The sequence below is a fragment of the Otolemur garnettii genome, unplaced genomic scaffold, assembly GCF_000181295.1.
Source record: "Otolemur garnettii isolate 467f Iridium unplaced genomic scaffold, OtoGar3 scaffold00067, whole genome shotgun sequence".
In the NCBI taxonomy this organism is placed as follows: domain Eukaryota; kingdom Metazoa; phylum Chordata; class Mammalia; order Primates; family Galagidae; genus Otolemur; species Otolemur garnettii.
Genome location: NW_003852462.1, coordinates 6280354 through 6291834, shown reverse-complemented (window position 1 = coordinate 6291834; position 11481 = coordinate 6280354). Strand labels below are relative to the sequence as shown.

At 54.5% G+C, this 11481-nt stretch overlaps 1 protein-coding gene across 10 annotated transcripts in view; it reads right to left on the bottom strand.

The window, feature by feature from the left end:
- Nucleotides 1-4479: 4479 nt before the first annotated feature.
- Nucleotides 4480-11481, bottom strand: part of H6PD (hexose-6-phosphate dehydrogenase/glucose 1-dehydrogenase) — a 31191-nt gene continuing 24189 nt past the window's right edge. For all 10 annotated transcript variants that reach the window (XM_023515195.1, XM_023515197.1, XM_023515194.1 and 7 more), the window contains one exon: nt 4480-11280. In XM_023515195.1, the coding sequence (XP_023370963.1) occupies nt 9917-11280 (1364 nt within the window). In that variant the 3' untranslated portion in view covers nt 4480-9916. The remainder of the gene's footprint in view (nt 11281-11481) is intronic.

The window sequence follows — 11481 nt, the reverse complement described above, 5'->3', positions numbered from 1 at the left end:
AAAAGAAGAGAAAGCCACAGGAGCCCAAGCAATAGAAACGAGTGACATCTTCTGGACCTGCTCTCAGGATGGGTGGACACTGTTCTGGTCTCCCAAATTTGGTAGCAGACAGCAGCTCTTGGTGACAACTCCCAGCCCAGCTTAATGCTACTCTTGTGTGCAGGAACAAGCTTCCTGGAAGAGGAAGTGAGTTGGGCTAAGTAGGTCCCCAGTCTTGGTGGCAGCCCCAGTCTGGGGCCCAACAGAGGCTGGAGACACAGCAGACAGCCTGGCAGTGGGTCAGTCACTGGCCAGGAGTCACTGGTCTGGCCGGCACTTTCTCTCCCTGCAGCACCTGCTCCTGATATGCCCTGTGGTTAAGGAAGTGGACTCTGGGGTCAGGCTGACTCTAGTGGTGTTGCTACTTGGTAGCTGTGATGCCTGGGCTAGTTAAGTGACCTCTTGATGCCCTGGTTTCTTCTCCGTAGACAGGGGTTTCTGTCCTGAGCTGTAAGGATTAGCCGCTGTGGGGTAGTGACCTCTTACCTTATTGTGGCATCAGCCTTCAAACTGAGGATGGGTCCAGTGGGAGTGAGTAGTGGCCTTCAAGAGAGGTCTTCTAATAGGACAGTGAGACAGAGGTAGCCAGAAGGTCATTGAGGCATTCCTGCAAAACAGCTTTTGGGTGGAAATGGTAAGAGCTGGCAGAGGCAGTAAAGGGGAAGGAAGGCTCCCTTGACAATGGACGGATGAACCCCAAATAAGGGAGAAGTGCAGGATTCAAGAGCAAAGCGCATAAGCACAATGAGGACAGGGTCTTTGGTCCCTCGGTAGCCCCCTAGGCCTGGAACAGGGCCCAGACCTGAGCTAGCCGTTGTCAGGGCCAAGCACCTGCAGCTGGCTGTGCGGGGCCAGAGCTCGGCCTGCCTGTCCACACGTGTGGGACCTGCCCATGGTGGAGCCCCAGCTCCCATAAGAGAAGGACATAGAAAGGGAGGGTACTCTCAGGCAGGAAGGCAAAGGGGTCACAGAGGCATGTCTCCTTCCTGCTGGGCGGGAGAAGGAATCTCCTGTCTGGGCCTCAGGAGAAGCAGGAGGCAGCCAGTAGGAGCCCCCGGGGAGGGAGGTGAGGCAGAGAGACAGCAAGGAAGGAGCAGGTCGGACCCTGGACGAGAGCAAGGGGAGATCAGTGCCCCCGCACAGACTGGGCATTGGGAGCCTGGTGATGGAAGCTGATGGAGAATTGGAATCTTACCTGTCAAAGTCAATAGGCCCCTAATGAGGCAGGAAGTCAGAAATCAGGCTAAAACCCACTGAGGACTATCAGGCTAAAACCCCTCCACGCTGTTCACACGCTTCTAACCTTAAAGAAACCTTCTGGGAAGTGGTAGTTACAGGGTGACAAAATATTCCTTTGAAGCTCAGCAATTCCTACAGTTTAAAATTACTAATGCACTATTAATATTTAAATTAGCATCAAGAGAAGGATCTCATTTTTTAAATATTTTAAATTTCTTCTATCGATATCTGGATCTTAGAAGATGTTCAGCTAATGCTACTGTGTTAATTTCTAGGGGGTTAGACTACTGTGTGTGTTTTTAAAAATATTCATTTGAATACTTTTCTGCACGGTTGGCATTCATTTACAGCAAATTATGCGTGATTTTTACAAAAATATTTGTAACTTTGCTTTCTTTAAAAACGCAATATAAGGCTGGGTGAGTTGCCTCAATCCCGTAATCCTAGCACTCTGCGAGGTAAAGGTAGAAGGATTGCTTGAGGTCAAGAGTTTGAGACCAGCCTAAGCAACAGCAAGACTCTACCTCTAATAAAAAAAGAGAAAAATAGCTGGGCACTGAGGCAGGCATCTGTAGTCTCAGCTACTCGGGAGGCTAAGGCAGGAGGATCACTTGAGCCCAGAAGTTTGAGGTTGTTGTGACCTAGGATGACACCACGGCACTCTAACCAGAGTGAGAGTCTCAATAAACACATAAATAATCAATATAAAAAGATCTTATAGTAGTTAATGCTGCGTGGACGTAATTCCTATCTTGGTGCTTTTCTGTTTTGTTTTTGTTTTTGTTTTTTTTTTAGTAAAAAATAAAGGCTATGGAGCCAAAGGGAGGGCCCGACTCATGAGATTCGCTTTGTGATTTTTATTTCCAACAATGCTCCTCCAAACAGATGTCAGGGTGAGTTTCTACCAGCAGGGGAAGAGGAAGTGGCTGTGGCGAGCGCCCCTCCAGGTGGCAGCGTGGCCGCTGGCTGCCCACGCCCACTGCAGCATCCGGCTGCAGGGGCTGACCCCAGCCTTCCTCTCCACCTACAGCCAGTGGGAAACCGTCAGGTGTGGGGCTAGACCTGTCCCATGGTGCCAAGAAGGGTAATGGCCCCATCATGGCTGGACCCCCATTCGCTGTGTCCCTGGCCCCTGGTCCACTCTTTGTGTTCTCAGAACTTCCCTCCCCTAGAGATGATGCCACACACCAGTTCCCCTCTGGAGGACACACCTGTCCCATCTGCCACCCTTCCAGCCTCTCCCGTCGACCACACCCTTGTGGAAGCCTAATGCTTCAGCCATCAGCTCTTCTTCTCTCCTCATCCACAGACACCGGGCGGTTCTGTGCCACTTGCCCTGGGTCCGACTAGCAAACCTCGCCTGAGCCTCTCCTGGGACTCTCCCTCAGATCAGGACTCTCCTTCAGATGGCCAGGCAGCTGTTGGCCTCTTGGAAGACAGCCTGCTCAGTGCCTCCCTTAGAAGGAGCGGGCACAGGGTTTTGGTGTCCAGGAAACCTGTGGATGACTCCTGGACAATTCCAGAGCTCTCCCAGTAGCATCTGACAGTTCTTGCTTTGCTTTTATTATTGCCATTCATTCATTCATTCATTGACTTGCCATTTGTTCATTCATTCATTGACTCGCACACTCACTGCAGGGCGGACTGTATGTGTGGAGTCTGCAGAGTGTGGGCCCTCAGCCAGATAGGTGAGTGGGGAGGTGGTGTGGAGAGCAGGGACAGCTGGCGGAAACGCAGCCCCCTCCCCTTCTGCTGGGCAGGGGGCAGGCCAGCTGGCCCCACCAAGGCTCTGTCTGTAGGTCCAAAGAGCTTACAAGGCACTCTGGAGAAGGAGGACTCAGGCCAGCAGCTTCCGAGCTTATCTCCACCATGACTCTTCATGTTATTTGCACAACTCTTCCCCACCCCCGCCTTTCCATCCTTCCCTGCATTTCAAAAATGATGGCGTATCAGGGAAATGGCTCCAATTAAGCAATATGAAAACAACTGAAGTTGCCCAGCACTGACCTACCTGCTGGGCGATAGGACCCTGACCCCAGAACAGAGTTATGCCCTCTCGATTGGCTGGAGTCACCTTCTTTTAGGTCAGTGTGGGGTTTCCACTGGGCTTCCTGAAATCTGTAGTTCTGCTATCTATTAGGCTTTTCTGTTATAAGGGGCAGCCCAATTTTAACCAGTTTAGACAAAAGAAAGTCCTGCGAGCAGACTGCAGGCCGACATGGTGCCCGGGACTCTGCTTTCTTCAGAGGGCTGCCGGCAGCTCCAGGGCTACGCACCCCCAGGCCTGAGTCCAGACAGACAGAGTGGTGTTAGCCTGAGTCTGTCGGTCACCCCGATCTGACCAGTTTAGGCCTGAGCCCTCTCTGATCCCACCCTGAGCTATGGGCACTGATATCCTGACTTGCCAGCCCTGAGTCCCACGCCCATGCCAGCCGAACCCCCCAAAACACATGGACAGGACAGCCCCAGAGAGTAGCACCAGGGAACCCTCCAATGCTGCCCTCACAGACACGACTGGGACCCACAGTCTCAAGCACTGGGAGGCAGGGAGCCCACCTGCCATGTTCTGTGAGGATCACAGAACCCACAGCCGTCACCAGAGGAGCAGTTCTGGGCTATTTCCCCAGGAAGTGCTTCCCGTGGGACAGGACAGCCAGGGACGTTGCTGCAGCCTCTGGTTGCCAGCCTCCATTAGACCTTGTGCCTCGGAGGCCCTGGTGTGTGTCACATGTCTCCATCCCCTCTGCTGTGGGGGTCCCTGCCCAGAGCCCTCCTTTTCTGGGTAGGCATGCTACTCCTGTTGCTACCTTGCTATGTCACTCAACCTGCTTGGGTCCTGCCTGCTGTTTGTGACAACTAGCGTATCTCCTGAAGCATTTAGGTTCTGGGAACATGACACAGATTGGGGAGGAGAACTCAAGCAGGGACAGAGAAGACAAGCAATGGTGCTGGGCACTCCTGCTTCCCAGGCTCCCCCCGCCCAGACACCTGACATACTCCACTGGGGGGAGCTCCTTCCCATGGAGGGGGGAGAAAGGGGGGACTCTTCTCAGGCCTGCTCACCTCACCCACCCTGGTCTCTCCCACCAGGCCCACGGAAAGACCCACACTTGCAGCTGTCCTCAGGCCTGGGCCCACCTTTCCCCTCCCTCCAAGCATAAGTAGCACACCCATCCCCCAAAGAAAGAATCACAGCATGGATTTTGGCAAAACAATTTGATTGTTTAGAAAATAAACGTTACATTTCACATACAAAAAGGCATTTTAAAAACCTTTCCAAAAGGCACTTGTGAATGTGTCTCATCATCTCAAGCACCTCTAAGTTTCCAGTGTTTCCATACAAACCAGTGGTCGGTTCCCTCACTGCATGAAAGGGTGGCACATTCTTGCTGCTCAGTGGCGAATGGCTCATGCTCCTGTCTCCTCACCCACAGGGAACAGTCCCTCTTCTCCCTACCTGGCAGAAGCCCAGACCCCAACTTTGCAGGCCAGGGCAGGGAGCGTAGGACCCGGATCCAGATGCACAAAGCCCCGTCCCTGTCCAGTCCTGCTGTGGCAACAGCCTCTCCACACTGTTCCAACTTGACCTTCCCGGCTGGAATCATGGCTTTCACCCAGGCACAGGCGGGAACAGGCTCCCAGGACCCAGAAGAGGCTCTGCCCCTGGGGTCTGCTATTAGCCAGCTCTTCGGGGTGGACAGAAGTGGGGGGGCAGGCTGTACATAGAGGCAAACTAAGGTCTTGACTGCTGGCAAATTAATCCAGGATCCTCTTCTCCTGTGCTCATGCACCTCCTAAAACTGGGTAAAGCTAAGGACCAAAAAACTTTACACTGTCAAAGCTAACTACTGGCCATTCACACACATTCCCTACAGCTCTTAGCAAGGGACACAAAAGATGCAGAGACTGCCTTTAAGATACCTGAAAGCAAGGCAACAGTTCGAAATGAGATCATCCTGGGAAATCAAAGGATAGGGAGAAATGTAATTAATCCAATGCTCCTAATCTCCCCTCCCTGCACGCGGGTCACACACAGACACACATCTCCACTGACTTGCAAGTTGGCTGGAGGGGAAGTTTCATCCAAGGGCCCATTTTCCCACGGCTGGCTGCAGTTTCAGAAAGAACCCTGTCTTGTGCTGGTGATAGCCTGAGTTTACACCTTGCTCAGCAAAAAGCTGAGGGAGCCTCAGTTTCTCACTCACACCCAACTCCAAGCTGCAGAGGCTCCATGCTCACTCTGCTACCGTGAATCCTCAGGAACACACACGGACTGGGCTCCCGCTCTCTTGACCTGGGTGAAGACATAGTTTGCAGGGAAGACTGATATAAATGGGGGGCAGGGCAGAAAGGGCAGGATGGGGAGTTTATATGGAGGCTACACAGTACGCAGCAAAGAGAATCAAAGGACATGCTAGTGTCCAGCGTAAACCCTCATCAAGCAACTGCAACTGAAACGCTCAGAGTGTGGAGGGCAGAGCAGTGCCGCCAAGACGGTCTCGGTCACTGTGCTCCCTCGGGTGCTGAGCAGCTGCCACAGCCTGGCAAGGTGGAGGAACTGCCTTCCTCCCCATGGAAATGTCACTTGAACAATGCGATTAGCACCTCTCCAAGTGTGAGGGCCTCAGAGTGGCTGGTGGTGCTCAGAGTGGAGTAGGGAATGCGCTGAGGCTGATGCTCCTCCATCTCCCCGGAGGGGATGACAGGGGTGAATGGCCCCCATGCGTCATCTGGCCCCAGACATTTGAAGGCAACAGAACTTCTGAGGCCCTCTCCCCGCCAGGGCTCATTTGCGGGGTGGACAGGTGGGAATGGTGGCCTGCTACCACAGCCACCTGGTCCCCCTCACCACTGGCCTTCCTGGGCTTTGTCCATTCTCTGATGCTGGGGTGCTGCCAAGTAGCTTTGTACCCATGGACTGAGGTCTAGGGGAGCCCCATCCACGGGAGATAACAATACAGCTGGGTGAAACCGCTTACGTGAGGCAATGTATATCCTACAGGGAAAAAAATTTTTGTTCCTGAAAACTAAATGCTCAGAAACAGCCCCTGGTGGAACCTTCTGCCTTTCTGCTCCATCACATGCTCCCTGCTCCCCTCCTGGGCTCTGTGAGAACCAGGACAAGAATGGCACCAGGCAAGGCAGCGGGGACCCCCACACACCAGAGAGACGACTGCTGCCTATTTGGAAAGAAAACCCTCCAGAGAATACATTGTATTCTGGGGCATCAGGGCAAATGGTAGGATGCGTTGATTATGCTGCTAATTTGGGGGCCCAGCGGTGGGAATAAAGCATGTCAGGAGAGAAACGTGCAGCAGGGAACAGTAACAAGATGAGACTATTTCAACTTGCAATCAGCAGAAAACTGTGCCCCCAGATGAGGAAACAGAGTCCAGCCTACAACAGCCTGGGGAGCCCCTTGCATCTTTCTCAGCCCCAAATGGTGGGATGGCTTGCTCTAGAGATGCGACGCCTGTCTCCCATAGGCCCCCAAGTACACACGTGGGCTCCTCACACTGGAATCGCCGTCCCAACAGGAACCTGGACTCTAGGGAAGGCCGCTGGCAGGTGTCTAGGAACATAGCTCTGGGATACCAAAGACATGGGTTCCAAGCGGGCAGCTCCTGTCGTCTCTACACTGCAGTCCCCCTAAACTGAGTTCAGGTTCAAACTCATCAGTTAATCAGGACCCTACTGCTCACCTTGCAGGGCTGTGGGAGATCACATGAGACCCTGCTGCACAGTGTCTGGCCCCAGCCCCTCTGTGAAGAGCACGCCCCTCGCACTCTGCCTGCCTGGGCACAGGCCTGTGGTGCCCTGAGGGTCCAGAGACCAGTCCTTCCCTGTGGGAGCAGAGCACAGATCCTCCCTTCAGAACTGGGTAGAAAGTGGGATTAGAGCAGCATTTTGCAAACTCTGTATCAAATCACTTCAGTGAATTACAAGCAGCATTTTTAAAAAAGGAAAACTAGAAAGCAGAGGGTACCTCAGGTCCTCTGGGTAAGAAATTCTTTATAAAACTTTCTCAAGACAGAGATTTATGTACAAGTGGGACTGAGGCATGACAGAAAACATTTCCTTGTGGATCATGATCTGAAAAGTGTGGGAACCCCCAGCCTGGGGGCATCTGGTTCTGCTGAGGCTCCCTCCTATTAGAGGGTGCAGGGAAAGGGGGCAGGTGGGAGCAGAGGAACACAGCTCCAACTTCCCCAAAGTCATCTTAAGAGGGAAATGAGCCTGGAAAGGGACTCTTTGGCATCTAGCCCCAACCCCTCTCCCATACACACGCTCTGCACAGACAGATAAATGGTACACTGGGAGACTAGTCATTCCTCTGGGTAAGAACAGGACATTCTAGACCCAGGCCTGGCTGTGACTCACTATTATTCAGAAAGGGTGACATCAGGAGCCTGCTCACCCTTGATCCTGGAGGGATATTCGGGCATGTGAAGGCCCTTTCTCTCCGGTGTTGCAACCACAGAGCACTCAGCTCCTTAAGAACGGATGGGGAGTGCTGTGCCAGGCACCCAGGGAGACAGATCATGGAAATGCAAAGAAATACGGCGCCGGAAACTGCCGCCAGGGGAGGCTGCGGGGACGGCGCAAGGGCTCCCCCATGCGGCAGGCACCCGCAAGCACCTGCATCGCCCCGAGCACCGGCCCAGCCCGCAGACCAGAGGGTTAGCGCTGGACAGAAAAGGGAGGTTTCTGGGCCCTGGCACCGTGGTTCTGTTCCACTAAGGGCAGCGCTCCGGGTATAAAGAGAGATGCTCCGTCTGGCTGGGATCAAAGTCTATCCTGCGTGGGCCGGAGGCTCTGGAATCACCCCACAGGCACACATCTCAAATGCAAGCTGGATTCTGTCAAATCCAGAGCCTTGAAGAAAGTGTAAACAGTCCAAAGTGAAGGAACAGACTTCGTGATACTCCTCCTTGCAGAATGAAAGCCCTTTCCTGGAGAATTCTGCAGGACATGAAACTTTGTGTTTGCCTGACACACAGTGTGACTTTACAATGGGGGAAGTCACACAGAAAAACCTGCCTTAACCCTTCAGGGACGCATCTGGGGTACATAACTATATGGGAAGTTGAACAAACAAAATTACATGTGACCTGAGAATTTTGCTTTTTGTTGTTTGTTGTTGAGACAGTCTCACCCTGTTGCCTTGTCTGAAGTGCAGGGGTGTCATCCTAGTTCACAGCAACCTCAAACTGCTGGGCTCAAGGGATCCTCCCACCTCAGCCTCCCAGAGGGCTAATACTACAGGCCCAAGCCACCTACCCAGCCTGCTTTTTGTTGTTTTTTAAAAGAATTTCAAATTCCTTCTCCAGGGTTTCAGAAAAACAGGTATTACTGGCCCGTGGCTTCTGAAGAGCAGAGATTCCACTGCTTTAACCTGTGCTTGCTGAGAAGCTGCCTATTCATTCCCCCTGGTGGTGCTGCTGGTGGAGAAGCTGAGAGGTGGCAGAGGTCACAGGGCCACCAAGAGACAGGGTGAAGAAGGCTGGCTGCAGCCCTGTAAACCACCAACTAAGGCTGCCACCCTGCCCCCAGAAGTCTGGGTCCAGGTCCTGTGTGGTTGGATCGCCACTACCTGGAGGGCCCTGTGTCACTCAAGGCACATGACTCTGCCATCAGTAAATGATTTAACTGGTAGCTGCAGAGAGAGGAGATAACCTCCTGGGAATCCCCTGAGGTGTCAATGGCCCTCTTAAATTAGGGATCCCTTGAATGGCCCTGACCATCTAGACCCAAAGTGCCCCAGGGAAGGAGAACAGAGAGAGGAAGGAGGGCAGGGGTCCTCCCCAGGGAAGCTGGGGAGCTGGACCCGCCTTCTCTGGCAGAGCAGTTCAGCAACTGAGAAAGGAACCTCCAAACAACAGCTGTAGGATTTCTGGAAACTTCTGACTAGTATTTGCTGCTGTATTCTTTTATCACCCCTCGTCTCTCTACAAATCCGAGGAACCCAAAATAGCAGGGAGAGGACTGGGAATACCCATGGCACAGTCAGGATGGAAGGGAGAGAGCGAGCCAGAGATGGGGAACAGGTGGAGGCCCCAGAGAAGAGGTACGGTCAGAGGCTGACTGCAGAGGCTCTGGGAGGAGGGACTTCTGAAGGAAGCAAGGGCCTGACCTACTTGAGTTCTCACAAAGGTCCCAAGCATCCCTGCTTTGCACAGCCTGCGGCCCCCCCCCCCCCCCGCATGGGGGCCTTTGCATCCTTCTCTCTACCAATCATACTCTTCCTTTCCATGGGCGCCAGTTCAAGGATAACCTCCTCTGGGAAACTCCCTGATTAAGCTTAGCCCTTATTCCTTCCGTGAACCTGGGAGCTCACATCATTCTATTTTGGTTGACATCAATGTGTGACTACTGTGGGCCTTTTTTCAGGGCTCTCTCCTGACCCGGATTTGAAGCGTCTCCCTTGTTTCTGCACCTACCCACCACAGCTAGACATGGTGACTGACAAAGGCACTGGGCCAGGACACTGCCCTGCCCTGCCCTCTCTGGAGCCTGACTGTGAGGCCTCAGATCCCAGAGAGCCAGGGCACACTGGGCAGGTGGTGGGGCTAGGAGGGCAGGAACAAGGCTAGGGGAGGAAAGTTCAGGAGTGGAGTGGGCAAAGGAAAAAGTCACATCATCCCAGGAATGCCTCGTAATCCATGTACCAAACCAGCTGGCCAGAACTGGGCAGTACGCCCGAGATGGGCCACTTCTTGGGCTCACGGCCCACGCGGCTCACCAGGAGGGTGATCTCGCGCTTCATCCTGCCCATGACCAGGACTGCCACCTTCTTGGCACGGTTGATGAGGGGCAGGCTGAGGCTCATGCGGAGGTGTGGCCGGAAGGGGCTCTTGGTCAGCACCACCAGCTGCTCCCCATCCAGGCCGGTGGGCGACTGTGGGAAGAGTGAGGCCGTGTGCCCGTCGGTGCCCATGCCCAGCAGCACCAGGTCGAAGCTGTTGTTGGTCACCAGGGCTGAGATCTCGCTGGCATAGATCTGGGTGCCCTGGTCCTCCTCGGCGCAGAGCCGCTGGCGCAGCTGCACAGGCATGGGGTGGATGTTGTAGTAGGGAACCCTGACATGCTGCAGCAGGTGAGCCTGCAGGCCGTGGAAGTTGGACTCTGGGTCTGAGAGTGGGACGCAGCGCTCATCAACCAGCCACAGATGTGTGTGGGCCCAGGGGAAGCCATAGTGCCCCATGGCCAGCTGCTGGAACAGGGCCACGGGACTGGAGCCGCCTGAGAGCGCCAGGTGGAACTTGCCGAAGTGCTGCACGGCCCGCATGGCCGTGGCCTCGATGTCAGCGGCCAGTTTAGAAATCAGTTCTTCAGGCCAGGCCGAAATCAGTGGGCTTTCTCGGTACTTGGCCCTGAGGACCTGGAAGTCACTGGGCACTGGGGCAGAGCCTGGCCCAGGTACCAGCTGCTCCAGCTGCTGCTGGGAAAAGAACAACTGGCTGCCACTGAATTCAAAGTCCAACAGATGGCCATTCTCAGCCCCTCCCGGGTAGAGGCGCGGGACCTCATGGGCCAGGCTGTCCAGCACAGGGGTCCAGAAGACCCAGGAGGCCAGTAAGTTCTCCGTGGTGATGAAGGAGTCCTTTCGGCAGTGGAAGATGTGTGACAGGAGGATGGAGTAGGCGTCCTGCTCCCTCACGGGGCTGTAGGCATAGTAATCAGACAGAGGACGGCCAAAAAGGCGGAGCCCAGGCTGGTCTTCCATTTCCGTCCAGCTCTTGGAGGGTAGGAAGGGCCTGAACAGGTTCCGGCTGACCAGCACAGCGGGGCCACCCAGGTCACCATGCCCGATGTGGAAGACCACCTGCCGGGGCAGGCACTGGCTCTGTGCCTCAAGCCAGCGCCTTTCGCTCTGTACACAATGTGCCTGGTTCTTGAACAAGACCCGGACGTAGCCCACTCTCTCGTCCAAGGCTTTGCCAGACATCAGGATGAAAGGAACACCCTCCCAGCGAAGGTTGTCGATGTGGACCAGGATGCCTGAGGTGAGGGGAACGGCAGGTGACGCTCCAGCAGAACCAGGATGCCCCAGCCCCCTCCAGCCCCTGCTCAGGGTACCCACCACCTGGCCAGCCCCTGCCTTGCTGTCTCACCCCCACTTTCTGTCCACCTCATCATCTTCTCTTCCCAGTGTTCAGAAGCCAGTCCTTAGGGCCATGTCTGCGGCCTGGGCATCTATGT